Genomic DNA, 17,316 nt, shown 5'->3' on the forward strand with positions numbered 1-17,316 from the left:
TATATGTAAACACCTGCTGTCCGTCACAGCCTCCCTCAGCCAATCAGGTGACCAGGCTGTGAACTTTGACCAACCCTTTGTACCCTCCTCCTCCTCCACCAACCACAACATCCAGACAGACAGACAGACAGACGGACAGAAGACAGACTTCCTGTGAATGAGCCGACTGAGAGGATTGAAGCTGGTTCCCCCTCAGTCAGCACATCAGAGTCAGATTAGAGACAGAGAGGGCAGAGATGGAAAACACACAACTACATTCAAACATGAGCGCATGAACACACGAAATGTTCTGCAAAAGAAATGACAAAAAGAGTTTTTTTATTTCCTAGAGGCAATAATAATAACAATAATTATGACTTTTTGTATTTCGATTTTTAATTTCTAAGTTCCTTGGGGCGATAATAATAACAACAATAATTGTGATCTTTTTGGGGGGAATTTCCTTTTTTTGTTTGTTTTTTTATTTCCTTGGGCAATAATAACAAAATAATTATAATTATATAATATAATATATAATTATATTTTTGTATTTGTATTTCTATTTTTTTATTTCCTTGGGCAATAATAACAAAATAATTATGATTTTTTTTTGTATTTCTATTTCTATTTTTTTATTTCATTGGGGCACAAATTATAACAATAATTATGTATTTTTTGTATTTCTATCTTTATTTTTTTTATTTCCTTAGGGACATAAAAATAATTATAACAATAATAACGATTTTCTTTTTTGTATTTTTTTTAATTCTTCGGGGCACTAACAATAAGAATAATAATTGTGTATTTTTTTGTACTTCTATTTTTATTTTTGAATTTTCATTAGGGACATAAAAATAATTATAACAATAATAAGGATTTTTCTTTTTTGTATTTTTTTTTTAAGTTTTTTTTATTTCCCTTGGGCAATAACAACAAAAATAATTATGATTTTTTTTTTTTTGTATTTCTATTTTGATTTTCTTTATTTCCTTAGGGACATAAAAATAATTATAACAGTAATAAGGATTTTCTTTTTAGTATTTCTATTTTCAATTTTTTTATCTACTTGGGGCGATAATAATATCAATAATAATAATTTATTTTGTATTTCTTTTTTTAATTACCTTGGGGCACAAATAATAACAATATTTTTTTTATTTTTTGTACTTCTATTTTTATTTTTTTTAATTTCCTTAGGGACATAAAAATAATTATAACAATAATTTGGATTTTCTTTTTGTATTTTTTTTTAATTCCTTGGGGCACTAATAATAACAATAAATATGTTGGGGGGGTTTTGTATTTCTATTTTAAATTAGTAACAAAAATTATGAATTTTTTTTTTTTTTTTACATTTATTTATTTATTTTACAGACCCCATTGTTTTTTTAAATATAGTTTTATATAGTTTTTAAATATTCAAATGGTTGGGAAGTCACTTCCTGGTATTTGTAAAACAGTTTTTGTTTGTTGTGTGTGATTCCAACTGATATCAGGAAGTTGTTTGATTTTGTTGGGCAACATCCTGTTTTCTCCTGTCTGTTGTATAAAGTACTAATGTTATCACATATCTGCCCTTTAGTGACAACCTATTGATTCTTCTTCTTCTTATTATTATTATTATTATTATTTATTGTTATAGCTGACATACAGACCTGAGGAATTATTCTTAGTTTCTGTTTACGTCTGGATTTCATTCAAAATGATCAGATGACATTTTTGTTAGTTTTTGTAAATGTGTGTGAAACAAAGACGTGTTCAGACTTCAGATGTTCACAATTGGTCCGGAGGCCGTCTGCAGGTTGAGCCGCAGGTTTGATCCGGTCTGCAGTTTGTGTGAGGAGGTCTATAGATAGACAGAGTGATGCTGTGGAGCTTTAATCCACAGTTCTGCCTGTCAGCAGGTGAACAGACAGAAGTGGATTACTGCCCCGCAGCGTATTAATCATCATTATAACACAGGAGATTACAGCACACACACACACACACACACACACACACACAGATAACATACGCTGTAAAATATTTGACTGTACATGTACAGTAAATCACTGGCTACTAGTTGTGTCACTTTCACAGTAAATTACCGTGTCATTTTTACAGTGAATTATTGTGAAACAACAGCTGTATAATCTGTCCTTAAAGTAGTTATTAAAGATTAAAATTACTGTTTTTAATTACCTCACAGTTAAAGGCCATTACTATATTGTGATATAACAGTATGTTCCTGTAAAATTACTGTATTTAACTGTAACTTCACAGTTTATGTACATTGGATTGGTGATTCAGCAGGAACTCCCATAGAATTACTGTATTTCACTGTAATCTCACAGTTAAACTCCATATAGCAGTATACTTACCTATATTTACCTGCATGAATTTCACAATGAAATTCTGGATTCAGTTAGTTATCACAGTTGCAGCCTTACAGTGATAATAATTTAATTTATTGTGAAATATTACAGTTACATACTAGTGACGTCAAATAAAATTTCCCTTAACATGGTCTCTGTCATTTTAGGTAGTTCTCATCACGCTGGTGTATGTTCAAGTGTTAATTTTCTCCGATTAGTTTGGTTTTGATTCGTTATTTGATGATATAAACACAGTCTGACCACCCGGGCTTTTATTTTGGTACTTCCTCTGACCGGCAGTGTGCATTTGTATATTCGTATATTCGTTATATTAGTTTCACCAAGCACATTTAGATTTAACATCTAACATTTAGATTTAACATTCAAGATTTCGATTTAACATTTAGATTTAGATTTAATATTTAGGTTTAACATTTAATATTGAGACTTAACTGTGACATTATAGTTAACATATTTCAAATATTGCTGTAAATGTGGTAAAAAAGTGACTTTAAAAAATTCACACCCTTTTTTAATCGTTGTTTGAAGCTAAATGTGGCAAAATGTTGATGTTATTTTCAGTGTGAGACACTTTACAAATGGCACCCCATAGTCAACTGCTCTTTAAGTGTTTATTCAGATTAAATGGCCATCACATTGTCAATGATTTATCTGATGACAAAGATATCCACAGACAGTGTTAGAAGTTGTATGCACAGGCTAATATGCTTAATATGCACAGCTCTTTGTAGAGCACTTTGTACCTCGCTGTATATACTGCCCACTTGTGGCGCTCTTACAGGAAGAGCAACATGCAAAGACTCAATGTGGCTTATAATGATGGCATCAGACTCCATGATGGTGTGGTGCCAGCCAAATGTTTGTGATTGTGATTTGATTTATGTGATTTGCAGGACTTTTTCTTGTCACAGAGTATTCTCACCGTGTGGTATTAGTGTTTTTACTTAAGTAAAGGTTCTGAATTCATCCTCCATCACTGGTTTGCAGGCACTGCACCTTTAACAACAACGACCAAACACCTCAGTGGTATGTAATACAAACTTTATTCCGATAAAAATAAACTCCAGACAGAATTACACAATCATTAACAGTCATTGATTAATTCAAATGTCTTCTCTAAATTTAGAATTTTAGAAAATCACATCAGAAACTCTTTAAAAAAATAAACAAACATTTCAAAAGGACAGAAAAAGAACTACAAATCCATATTTTAAGAGACCAATGCAGTCAGTAGATATGGCGTGTGTGAGTACATGTGATGGTGTGTGTTTTCCTGTAATCATTACATTGTGGGGACTGTCATCCCATCTGGGGACAAACAGCTGGCGTCCTAATGAAACATATTTTTAAAACTTCAGGACCAGGTCAAAGTTAGGGATGTCAGGAAATAAGCAATGCCCTTAAAAATGTACAGATGTGTGTTTGTGCGTGGTTAGACGTAAGCTCTGGCTGAATCTGGATCGGACTTGGCTGTCGCCGTGTAGATCTTTGTCTTGTTTCCATAGTAAGCGCTGCAAAACAAGAGAGATAAAGTCAGGCTCAAAGTGTAGCTACAAGGCCTTTTTCAAAGCAGACATTTGGGCGTGTCAGAAACTCTTTGGTAATGTCTTTCCTTGTCTTTATTTGAAACTTCAAGTTATGATATCTCTTCTCCTGATTGGCTGCTGACAGCTCCATCAGCTGATGAAATAGCGTCTGGTACAAAAGTTTAAAAAAGACATCTGAGCTGTGCTTCCTCTGCACTTCTTGTCTTTGCTAATAAAGGACAAAAGAAGACAATGAAACTCTGGTGAGGTTCGTAGCACTGACCCTTTCTTGCGTTCAGGTGATGCTCTCTTACAGGCGGAGCAGAGAAGACTTCCACCCAGGATGGACAGACAGGATGCACCCCATCCCAAGTAGAGGCCGGTACCCAGCTCAAACCTGCAAACACAGGGTAGAGTCAAACCAACTGCACAACAACACACAGCACAATGAAACAACACAGGGCGAGGTGTAACAACACACAGAGAGGTGTAACTACACACAGAGAGGTGTAACTACACACAGCAGAATGAAACTACACACAGAGTTGAAACAACACATAGCAAGGTGAAACTACACGCAAAGAGGTGAAACTACACAGAGGTGTGACCACACACAGCAGAATGAAACTACACACAGAGTTGAAACAACACAGCGAGGTGAAACAACACATGGTGAGGTGAAACAACACACAGCGAGGTGTAACAACGCACAGCAGAGTGAAGCTACACCCAGACAGGTGAAACAAAACATGACGAGGTGAAACTATACACAGAGAGGTGAAACAACACACAGCAGAGTGAAACAACACATGGCGAGGTGAAACAACACACAGAGAGTTGAAACAGCACGTGGCGAGGTGAAACTAAACACTACACACAGCAGAATGAAACAACACACAGAGAGGTAAAACAACACATGGCGAGGTGAAACAACACACAGCAGAATGAAACAACACACAGGCAGCTGATACAACACATGGCAAGGTGAAACTACACACAGTCAGGTGTAACAACACACAGCAGAGTGAAACTACACACAGAGAGGTGAAACAACACACAGAGAGGTGAAACAACACACGGCGAGGTGAAACAACACACGGCGAGGTGAAACAACACACAAAGGGGTGAAATAACACACACAGAGAGGTGAAATAACACACAGAGAGGTGAAACAGCACATGGCGAGGTGAAACAGCACATGGCGAGGTGAAACTACACATAGAGAGGTGAAATAACACACAGAGAGGTGAAACTACACACAGAGAGGTGAAACAGCACACGGTGAGGTGAAACAATACACAGAGAGGTGAAATAACACACAGAGAGGTGAAACAGCACATGGCGAGGTGAAACAGCACATGGCGAGGTGAAACAACACAGAGAGGTGAAATAACACACAGAGAGGTGAAACTACACACAGAGAGGTGAAAAAGCACACGGTGAGGTGAAACAGCACAGAGAGAGGTGAAATAACACAAAGAGAGGTGAAACTACACACAGAGAGGTGAAACAGCACATGGCGAGGTGAAACAGCACACAGCACATGAATAAATAAATAAAATAAATAAATCATTGAATGAATACATTTCGGCATATTCAGTCTGTGAGAACTTATCTTTTCCTTTCTAAAGAACCATTAGTAACTCTAATTTGATGTTGTCACAACTCGTGTCAGAGGATCATAGTAAAGTTTTAAAGGATGTGTGTTTGGGTCGACTCACTTCTCACCACCGACGAAAGGGTCGTAGAAGTCCTGCACGACTCTGTAGGCGTACCAGGAAACTGCTATCATGCAGCACAGACCTGCAACACACAAACAACACAAACATTAAATCTTCCTATTCATTACTTTCCTCCATAACCTGCGGTGATGCCTCGGTGCTGTGGATGCTGCTGTATTATAAAAGTCACTTCCTGGTTTTTTTTCTGTCAGATATCTCAGTGTCAGGGGTCCACTGTCAAGGTCAGTGTTTTCTGCTGCTGTTTTCATTTGCTGATAAAATGTAATATTGCATATTTATTATGAATTTAATTTGAATCTAATATTTGATATATTAATAATAGTATATATTTATAGACTCTATTTATTTATCATTCAGTCATTTTCCGTAACCACTTATCCTGTTATGGGTTGCAAGGGGGGTGGAGCCTATCCCAGCTGACACTGGGTGAGAGGCAGGGTTCACCCTGGACAGGTCACCAGACTATCACAGGGCTGACACATAGAGACAGACAACCATTCACACTCACATTCACACCTACGGACAATTTAGAGTTACCAGTTAACCTGCATGTCTTTGGACTGTGGGAGGAAGCTGGAGCACCTGGAGGAAACCCACGCTGACATGGGGAGAACATGCAACACTCTGCATAGAAGGGCTTTTTGTTGAACCCAATTTATATTTGTTGAGTTTTGCTGTCTCTGCTCTGTCACATGTGCCCATGAGTGTAAAACTCAGTCTTTGCTGCGGCTGACTCACCAGCGAGGATGCTCAGGATTCCTCCAGTGACAGCGATCTTGGCCTTGGATTGGTCGGTGGCCGACCCAATTTTGATGCACTTCAGCCCGAGCAGAGACACGATCATGGAGGCGAGGCCGAGCAGCAGAGCGATGATCATCAGAGCACGACACGCCTGGACGTGAGCTGCAGAGGAGAAGATAGAAATATCTCAACATTTACATCATCAACAGTTTCACCAAGACAACTCAAAATAACTCATCCTCACAAAGAAGCTGCTATACTGACTTTTATACACTTAATATACATTCAGTCTCTGCTGCTCTGTGCATGGACAAACATTGTTTCCAACATGTTTATCCTCTCCAGGGAGGCATTCGATGATATAAAGCAACAGGGCTGATGGGAAATGTGGTCTTACTGTGGGTAAACAATAACTTCAGCATTACCAGTGGACTGATGGAGGTAACTGGATGTTTCAGTTGTGATCTCAGCCTGAAGTAACTACAACGTGCATTTTTACACATAAATTAAAGATATAATATGCAGGATTTTCCTGAGAAAAAAAAATGTATAGACTTATACCAAAGTAATTCCTCTCAATCGTCCCAAAACGGAATCTGTGGATTTTTTAATTGTGTTCAGCAATGACCAAAAATCTAAAAAAAAACATAAAAAAAATCTTCTTCTTCTTTTTTGCTTGTAATGTGATAATATTCATTCATGATAACATTTTTTTAACAAAGATAATCTCACACAATAGAGTGCCGAAGTCACGCCCCTTCCGGTGAAGCTCATGGGACCATAGATCGGAAATATGAATGGCAGTGAATGAGGAGAGAAATATTATCTTTTGGTCCCGTTTGAGTTGTGACATGAAATCCAAATAAGTCGTTAATGAATCAAGAAAGTCAAGAAAGTCATACTTTGTGGTAAAACTGTTGAGATATAAGCTTTTGAAAAAAACGTATTTAGAGAAACTACACAGGAGGCGGTCGCGTATGTGACGTCATAGCTTTCGCTCACTTCCTGCAGCTTGGAGTGACTGCAGCCTGGCACAAAACACAGACATCTTCAATCATAAATCGATTAATCATAAAACAGTGGAATTTCAGCGGGGAGGCCAAGCTCAACTCAAACGGGAACAAAAGATTATATGGTGTTGTACCAATGTAGTGCTTTTATTTTGAAAGAGACTGTATGTAAACATTAAACTTCCTGTGAAAACAGAAGTGTATTTTGAAAACAGACAATGCATGTAACAGGCTGAAGTTGACACGGTGTCCCAGAACGTCAACAACCAACACACCCAGGGTACCTTGAACGTCACATGTGGACGTGGAAAGTCCATGACCAAGTGTCGATATGTGACGAGGTCGCAGTGAGAATGTGTTGGATGTTCAGTTTGAACTAATCAGAATGGTGATCAGATGAGGGTGTACAGATATTTGGATATCGATCATAGACAGATCCATGAACAGTATCAGTCTGTAGTGTACAGATAGAATTGTATTGAATTAATTGTGTTTAACAGACTTTTCCAGCAGGTGTTACAGCTGACTCTGTGCCTGTTACAGTTAACCCCACCCGTGTTGTAACATTTCACCTCCGTCACTTCTCGGCGCAGCTGTAGAAGAAAAGGTACAGCTAACAGCTGTTGATTTGTAGCAGAGATGTGCATGTTGTTAGAATAAAATAATAAAAAAAATCATCTTTAACAGTTTTGATAACAGTTAGCCAGAACTCTCACCTAATAATAATGATAATGAATATGAGATTTGATGTCAGTTAATGACTCGTTAAATCCTGGTTTAAGCATTTTTATCCAAAGCAATCATGGTTTGAAAGTTTACCTGTTTTTGCCTCAAATTCAACAACATACAGTACATCACATTTTTAATCTGTAATGTTGCTCATAATCCACCTCACTGCTCCTGAAGTGGAATCAATCACTGTAGGAAAATGGTAACACTACAAAAAGAGGCCTACGTGTATATTTAAATGAATTCACAAATTTGTTTTGAAGAAGAAAAGAAAAGGAGGAACTGGAAGTAACAATATATATATGTGTGTGTGTGTGTGTGTGTGTGTGTGTGTGTGTGTGTGTGTGTGTGTGTGTGTGTGTGTGTGTGTTTTACAGCACTCAGCTGTGATGCTGTGGTAATTTATTGACCAGATGACCTCTGATGATCATAAAAACCTGCCGCACCTCTTTATGAGCCTCACACAGTTTCAGGAGAGAAGGCTGGTTACAAAACAGGCAGAAGGGCTAAACAGTGAATCGTACTGTGTGTTGATCATACTGAGCTCTAATATTTATAATGTGTGTCCTTTTTGGGGAATCCAATCACGTGTTTTAATTTCAAGTTATGTTGTCCAAGCCTTTAGCTTCTTAAACTCTCCTGACACATTTTATATTATCTGGATTTTATGCAGTTTTATGAGTGTGTAAATACAATAAAATGAAAATAAAATATATTAAATTGTCAAACCTATAGTAGGCTTTTTTTAGGTAATAAAACCAACTTCAGCCCCCCACTCTCACTGCAAACCCCAGTCCGTCCGTGACACATTTTAATGTAAAGTTGACACAAATGCCCCAAATTATCAAAGTGACATAAAAACTTTATGCTTACTTGACACAAAACTCATCCATTGTGAGCTTAACATATTTTTCCCAGCATGCTGTGAGACAATGTGTTAAAGGCCGTAAGCCAAAGAACACTGTGTTTAAATGTGTTCTAGTTACCCTAGCACAGTGATTAATGTTTCTGCATTTCACAGTGGTTCTAATGTGTTACAGTTAATGTGGTAAGAGACATTTTGCACCATGAGTTAAGTCGTATACACAGTTAGTGACATCCCGCCTGCACGAATATTAGAGTGTTGAACATGAAGTTGTGCTGAGGTGAAATAAAGAGCACTTCCTGGTTCAGAATTATTGTCTTTACTTTCTTTTAGCACTTGGGAAACCTAAATTTGTCATTTTATAATTAAATAAAATTTAGTAAAATTTTCTACAAGACCAGGATGTTCATACGACATAGAAAAACATGCTCAAACAACAATTTATTTTGTGAAACTGACATAAAATTCCTGTCAGACAAGGGTCATGTGACACATTTATTTTGTGTCGAAATGTTTACATCACTTTATTGTACTAAACCAAAAGTTTTGAGTGCGAGTAGTTTCCAAAAATTAGGGTTTTCACTGCGTCTGTGGCTCCATTTTTAAAAACTTCTATTCAAACTCAGCTGGCACCAGACGTCAATACGACAGCAGAGAGAAGTTGGACTTGTGTCAGCCAGATGTTGAATTTTGGTCAGAATAGAAATCATGTTGACGATATCTAAATGCACAATCATGTCAGAATTTGACGTTATGTAGACAGTAACATTGGGATGCAGATGTTGGGTTTTGTTCTCTGCACCTTACGACTAAATGACATTATTCAAGATGATGTTGGCATGAGACGCTTGGAAGACGTTGGGTTTTGGTTACTTAACAACACCATTAAACCAACAAAATATCAGTATTTATGTCGGCATTAGGATTTTAGTCACCCAGTGTCACAACCTGAATTCAACCAAATATCTGGGAATTATCGTTATACAAAAGTATGTTAAAATAATTACAGAGTACATTTATGGGAGAAAATTAGTGTTCAAGAAGTTAACCAGTCATTTTTCCGACTAAGCAAATCTGTAAGATTTCCCCTTAAAGCCACACGTACAACCTGAATGAGTATTCAACAGAACGAAGCCTCTTTAAAGTGAAAATAAAGCTGCTCTTTCTCTTTGATAGTGACCGGTGTTTCCCTCCATTTTATCATCAGCAGTGAAGGAGGCTCAAAATGGCGCCCAAAAGATAACATTATATGACAAGTAATGGAAGGAAAAACAACAAAAGTATTCACTATACAACAACAAAAATGAAGTTGGGTATAAAGTTGTGTTTTCTATGCAACAGTCTGAGCAGCAACTGATCTTCATTCTGTTTCAGGCGGGAAACTTCTGGCTGTAAATCCCCCAACCTTTGGACGAGCATTTCTGAAATGGTGCCACATGGCATGCTGGCCTACTTACAAAGGATTGAATAAGCTTTTAAAAAATACAAAAACCTAATTTTAGAGAGTTAGAAGAATTAGAAGCTCCATCGATCAGCCTCGTGAGCCTCAAAAGAGTAGAGCTGATTTTATTTTTAAAAATGTTTTCTGCTTTAAGAAGCTGAAACCTGGTCGCTTCCTGGTTTCCTTCAGCAGCTTTATGAGCATATACGAGGAAGCTGACTTCAATGCATTGTCTCAACTAACCAGGTCACTTAACCACTCTTAAGTTTTTTATTTGTTTTAAAAAAATGTCAATGAAAACCTTTCAAAAGTTTTATATACATTTTTTTATTTCTAAATCAGTACATTCAAAGAATCATTTCTAAAGACAAATGCAGCAGCAAGAAGACAGGCCCCAATGGCTTCTTATTTTACACTTCACCTTTTGTCAGTGAATTTGATGAGGGTATCTGTTTTCTTATATCCTGTTTCATTTTATATCTTTTAATGTTGAATATATTACAGACTCAGAAAGCCTTACTGGATATTTGGAAAAAATCTTTAGATCATAAAGGGAATCAGATGTGCTCTTTATTCTCTCATAGGGTACTCACATGGTTTTTTATTTTAGAAAATACAGGCTAAGGCCTTGAAAGTCAGTGGGTCAGTGAACTTGTCTTACCGGGGAGGGCGAGGAGCGATTCAAAGTCTCTACACTCGGCGATGCCGGCGCTGTTCTCGGCGCAGGCATGCCACAAGTTCTCAAACTGCCTCTGGGAGATGATGACGCTGCCGGACACGGAGGAGATCTTCCAGTAGTCGTTTGCCAGCGACGCTCCGGTGACCAGCCAGCTGATAATGCACATGATGAACCCGGTTGCTTCCAAAGCCGTCGACATGTTGGCAACGTTTCCAGAGAGATCCTCAGAAGAAATCCAACTAGTCTAAAAAACGATGAAGCCTTAAATATGGCAGGTTCAAAGGGCCTGGTCTTCCTCAGTAGAGCTTCAGTGGGTGAAGTCAGAGTCAGGCTGGGTTGTTGGAGGCTCTGGTCTCTGTCCTGCAGTTGTTAATCTGACGTCTGTGGCTCTAACAGGAGTACTTTACCCTCTGCCAGGGGCCATAAACTGCTGGGAGCCACTCCCTGTGGTTCCCCACCGCCTTCCACTCAGTATTGATCACAGTGATGATGATGATGATGTCACACCTCTCATAACCTTGACAACTATCCATAGTGTTTGTGTAGACTGTGGCAAGAGTCCTGCGTGTCTCCAAAGTCATACAGCTGCTTTCCACACAGGAAACATCAGTCAGAATAAGAGCAAAGGCAGGAAAAGCTGTGGAGAGCATGCACCTGTGCAGGTAAAAGTCACCTGGTCACTGATGAAGACTTGAGTAGAAGATTGTTGTGGATATTGCCAAGTATTGGTAGCTGAGGTGTGGTGAGATGGCTTTGTGCTGGGCTGTCTGAGGTCTGTAAGTAAGGTAAAGGAGGTTGTTGGGTTGGTGCGGGGAGCAGTGAGACCTGGCATTAGGGGAGTGTCTCTGGGACGCCAGAGATCACTGTCTAGCCTCCTGGAGGTGTCGTGGGACCAACTAGACGAAACACTGGTGAAAGGAGGTTCCCACCTGATGACCCCAAAGACATATTATCACTGCTCACTGGTCTGTATAGTTAAGTCTTGCCATATTAGCTTATCATAGGGCTTAGGAGGTTATTCACTGAGTGCTGATCCTTTCTCTAGAGCACAAACTTCTTGTGTTTATTTGAAAATATGCTCACACAACAAAGGAAAAGTCAAAAAACTTTACAGTCTCTGCATATATGTTCATAGACCAGGCATTTTTCTGCAGCTGCTGAGGCTCTACAGAGGCACACATGTCTGCATCTCCCAGCTCTGAGGTCGTTCTTTCATTATGTGACAGCCTCTGAGCGAGTTCTGCTGTGATGCTGGCGACAGCAACAGGTGTGTCTTAATGAGCATAAGTTTCACAAGGCTTTGCTCAGCAGAGGCAACTGACTGTAAAGACTTAAAATCAAGCTGCTGCTGCTGCTGCTGCACCGTGCTCGCTCAAACCTCTGGCAGCGTAGCTCAAACTGCATTGTGTCTGAGGGAGTTAAAGGGGAAGTTCCGTTTTTTACAACCTGGACCTTATTTCTGGCATTAAATACGGTTGTTTACTCACCAGATAAGTTTGGTGTCATTTGGAGTCCTTCGGAAGACCCGGATGATGATGACAAGCAACTCTAGCGATTCATACCCGGATGATGATGACAAGCAACTCTAGCGATTCATAAAAACATATTGGTGAAATGAACGAGTAGATAATGTGTTATTTAGAGCCTCATTGTCGGTGCCCCGTTCATTCCCACTATATGGATGTACGCGGCTCTCGTGGATCTAAATATCTTCCGAAGGACTCCAAATGACACCAAACTTATCTGGTGAGTAAACAACCGTATTTAATGCCAGAAATAAGGTCCAGGTTGTAAAAAACGGAACTTTCCCTTTAATGCAATACATATGACTATGACTGATGATAATCATATTGGGCTGTTTTAGTGGCCCTCCGGCACTGGTGCCCTACACACAGCATGTGATGCGCATGCCCGTAATGGCTGCGATGATCAAAGCGGTCCCTCCAGGATTTTGCAGGCTGTTTCTGGGATTGTTGAGATCTGATTTCATGTCATTTTTTCTGAAAAACTTGTGATGCATGTTGCGATGTTTATAGCCTTTTTTTTTCTTTTTTTGTAATGAAATTGCAAGGGCAAGTGAAATTTGAAAACATATTTATGATGCCGTCACAGACTCTGAGCTTATTGTTATGAACATGTAATGATTCCCACAAAATTGGAATCTATTTGTAATAGTAAGGGGGGCGTGTTTAGGGGGACAGCAGTAGCTGATCGCTGCAGATGAGCTGCTCTGCTCTCTTACCGGCTCACCTTTTTCCCTTTTAAGGACAGTGGCCTTGTGTATAAAAAAGACAAAGACAAACAAGACCTCATATTTGGAAAAAATATATACAGTGCTCAGCATAGATGAGGACACCCCAACAGATTTGTCAGAAAACCTTTAGTTTCCTTCAGAATCAACATTTTCGATGGGACACTATACAACATATACTCCCGCAAATACTCCCACAAATGTGGGCCATTGATTGCAAACCAGATTTGTTCATTTGTACACACAAAAAAGTAATTTTCCAAACAAATTCATTCAAAACGATGTTGCAAAAATGAGTTCACCCCAATGAAAGTCTTCGGAGCAAAGCTAAAGTTTAGACTACAAAATTCTAATTAGCAAGAATTCAACCACAGGTGAGTCTAATTATTCATTAAACAGGTGTCCAGCAGACAGTTGGCTATAAAAGGGCGTTACTTACTAAAGAAAACCCCTCCCCATTTCATGCTGTCAGCAATGGCACTACATGGAAGAGAGATGTCACAAGACCTGAGAAAGAATATCATTTCTTTACACAAGAAAGGTGAAGACTACAAGAGGATCAGCAAACTTTACTTATCAGTCAGGATACTGTAGCAAAAGTGATCCAAAACTTTAACAAAGATGGAGCTGCAACCATCTCACAGAGACGTCCAGGCCGTCCACGGAGGTTAACACCTTAACAGGAGCGTCTTCTGATGAGAAGGGTTGAAGAAAATTGTCATGCAAGTTCACTGCAGTGAGCTAAAGAAGTAGAAAGCCAAACTGAGGCGACTGTTTCCTGTGACACAATACAGCGTACACTGCACAGGAATGGCATGCATGTGTCGTCCATGAAGAAAGCCCATGCACACAAAAGCCTGCCTAGCAAAAGATTAAGAAGACTACTGGGACTCTATACTCTGAAGCGATGACACTAAGATAAATGTTTTTGGAACTGATGGCTTCCAAACTGTATGACATCGCAAAGGTGAGGAGTACAAAGAAAAATGCGTGGTGCCTTCAGTGAAACATGGTGGTGGGAGTGTCCTTATGTGGGGCTGCATGGGGAGCTGCATTTCATTGATGGCATCATGAATTCACAGATGTACTGCTCTATGCTGAAAGAGAGGATGCGACCATCACTCCGTGCCCTTGGTTGTTGTGCAATTTTCCAACATGACAGTGATCCAAAACACACATCTAAGGCCACTGTTGCATTTCTGAAGAAGGACAGGGTGAAAGTGATTCAGTGGCCCAGTGTGTCTCCTGATCTGAACCCAGTCGAAACCTATGGGGAATTCTGAAGAGACACATTGAGCATCACTCTCCATCCAGCATCCAGGCTCTAAAAGAGGTCATTCTTGAAGAATGGAAAAAGATAGATGTTGCAGTATGTCGCCACCTTGTTCATTGCATGCCTAGAAGACATGCTGCTGTCCTTAAAAATCATACAAAATACTAGATGTAGTCGTTTTTGTTGTGGGGTCTATTCATTTTTGCAAGATTTCGTAATCTAAGTTATATTATTAACCTTCCTTTCATGTTATGAGTTAAACAAATGTTCTATAAAAGTCAGTCTCGTCTAAAAGACATTGATAAAAACTTTTACTTTTCAAAGGGGGTGTACTCATCTATGCTGAGCACTGTATGTAAAAAATGTTCATTAAGTGTTGTGTTGGAAACATTGAAGCCGTGGGAGGGGAAACAGGACAAACACACGTTCACAGCTTGAACATGAAACTAAAATAAGCAGCAGCAGTTATTGCCATGAAACTGAGATAAACATTTATTGCAGTGAAGTTTCACACACAGCAGCTCAACATCAGTTTCAGCATTTCTTTTTTTGTTTGTAATATTTGTTGACGCACAGCAGAGTTACTGCTTTATTCTTGTCTTACACTGAAGTTCACCTTTAACATGTTTCCTCCAGTGAACCAGCAAACTGTTTATGATCACTGAGGAAAGGAGAAGTCGCTCTCTGCAGCAGGAAGTAAAAGGACAATAAACAGGCTCATTTCCAAATATGGAAATCCAGGTCCTGTCCTACTGTCAGGCCGATGAGTCAAATGAATGAGGAGTGCAATGACGTCTGCTAATGGCATAATTTCTTCATTAGCTCAGAAGACCAGGTGATCCAAACCTGTTGCAACATTTACCACAACTCTCTGTTTATTTGGTGTCTTTCTGTGAGATTCATTTCACTTCATGGAAAAGTTAAAGCTGCTTGAACTAAAAGTTTTGATACGTGAATTCAAATAAATAAATGTGCAACAGAATAAAAACACTGAATATTAAATGATGTTTCAGGGTCAATGTTATGTGTCTGATGGTTTCAGGCTGAAGCAAATATAGAACAAAAGCAGACCATTAGTTAGCCGGTTGCTGTGTGTTTTATAGCTTGCTTTATGGCCGGGGACAGTTAATGTTTGATCATCATGAGAGTCCAAAGTCTTCACACTCTGTCTGTCCTCTCTCTCTCGAGTGAAGCAGTCAGGCGGAGACACAGAAACATTATCAGAATCAGAGACCAGAAAAGGTTGAATTAAATGTAACATCCCTACAGATCCACATCTACTTTTTCATAACAACCTATGACAGTGCACGCTTTGGCAATTAAAGGAAAAATCCACCTTTAAAAGTTCTATAACTGTCCAGTATGAAAGCTTTGACTCCAAGGGATTTAACATCACCTCAGCTCACTGCTGGAGAAAAGTTTAGATAATCGAAAGAGGAAATTAGGATTTTTTAAAGTGGGGTTGTGTAAGGGGATTATCAGTCAGAGTATTACCTACAGCAGATGGTGGTCGACTCGCCCCCAGTTAGCAGGAGTACTAACACAGTAGCTGAGCAATCGACCTGTTCTCACGCCGGAGTTATTGAAAACTGCTTCTTGGTCAGTGACTTGTGGCGTCAGGCATGATACACAGCTGGTAGCTGTTATGTTTAGCAGCACCCAGCGACGTCAGGAAGAAATGTGGTGGGACAACAACGAAAGTACAGGTGTTATAAGACAGACTAGGGTGGGTACGAGGGGTGGTGGATGCATTCAACATCCACCAGAAGGCCAGTGTTTGCTTCTTGTCAGATTGTAAAGCCAAACCCTGTTCTGTGTTTCTAAACCCAACCACATGCTTTTGTTGATGAAGGAAAGAAACATCAGTTCACAGTGTTGTACCGATGTAGTGCTTTTATTTTGAAAGAGACTGTATGCAAACTATCCATTTCCTGTGAAAACAGAAGTGTATTTTGAAAACAGACAATGCATGTAACAGGCTGAAGTTGACATGGTGTCCCAGAACGTCAACAACCAACACACCCAGGGTACCTTGGGCGTCATATCTCGACATGGAAAGTCCATGACCAAACGTGGACATGTGACGAGGTCGGAGAATATTGTTGACATTCTGGGATGCCGTGTCAAGTTCTGCCTGTTAAATGCAATATTTGGCTTACGTTCATACAGGAAGTGGACACAAGTGGTGAAAGTCGGTGGTTGCTGGAGCCATCCGTCACCCCTCCCGCATGTCCTACTTGAACTTTCGCCCCCTTAACTTCCGTTGTTGTCTGGCTGTGTTTCCTCCTCACCCATTACAGAATAACAGCGACCAGCCAGGTATCATACTGACATGAACGGACGGCTTTTTCTTTGGCGTCTGATGCCGGAAGTCACTGACCAAGTGCTGATATTTGACAACTTCAGAATTAGATGGTGGTTTGCTTGTACACAAACCAACTCTTCGCAGATTATAGGACTGGTGTAGAGATGCATGGCCAAAAGAAAAGCTCACATTTCTGGTCGTAAGGTCAAACACACTGACTTTTAAAAATAATGGAAAACTTGGATATCAACAGGTTTGTGGATAAGCACCAACACTGCAACGCCAAGCTTTACAAGGAGGTGGTTGAAGCCACTGGTGGAAAAGCAGAGTTTATCAGAGTGTGTAAACAGGAATATTAGTGGAATATTATTTTTTGCTAGCCATGTAAACAGCTTTGCAG

General features: G+C 39.3%; 1 protein-coding gene across 1 annotated transcript; it reads right to left on the bottom strand.

The window, feature by feature from the left end:
* Positions 1–3,378: 3,378 nt before the first annotated feature.
* cldn15la (claudin 15-like a) lies at positions 3,379–11,499 on the bottom strand. Its single transcript, XM_050074968.1, has 5 exons — positions 11,070–11,499; positions 6,361–6,525; positions 5,602–5,683; positions 4,164–4,277; positions 3,379–3,865 (listed from the first exon to the last, which is right to left on the bottom strand). Exons 1-5 carry the CDS (start codon positions 11,284–11,286, stop codon positions 3,787–3,789), a joined length of 657 nt encoding a protein of 218 aa, XP_049930925.1. The 5' UTR covers positions 11,287–11,499; the 3' UTR covers positions 3,379–3,786.
* Positions 11,500–17,316: the final 5,817 nt, after the last annotated feature.

The sequence above is a fragment of the Epinephelus moara genome, chromosome 21, assembly GCF_006386435.1.
Source record: "Epinephelus moara isolate mb chromosome 21, YSFRI_EMoa_1.0, whole genome shotgun sequence".
NCBI classification, from domain to species: domain Eukaryota; kingdom Metazoa; phylum Chordata; class Actinopteri; order Perciformes; family Serranidae; genus Epinephelus; species Epinephelus moara.

Excerpts from the sequence above, each read along its gene's own strand:
- cldn15la (XM_050074968.1), bottom strand. The coding sequence starts at position 11,286 with ATGTCGACGGCTTTGGAAGCAACCGGGTTCATCATGTGCATTATCAGC. Across the intron at positions 6,526-11,069 it reads ATCGCTCCTCGCCCTCCCCG|CTCACGTCCAGGCGTGTCGT; the intron begins GTAAGACAAGTT and ends TCTCCTCTGCAG. Across the intron at positions 4,278-5,601 it reads CCTTTCGTCGGTGGTGAGAA|GTTTGAGCTGGGTACCGGCC; the intron begins GTGAGTCGACCC and ends CTGTGTTTGCAG.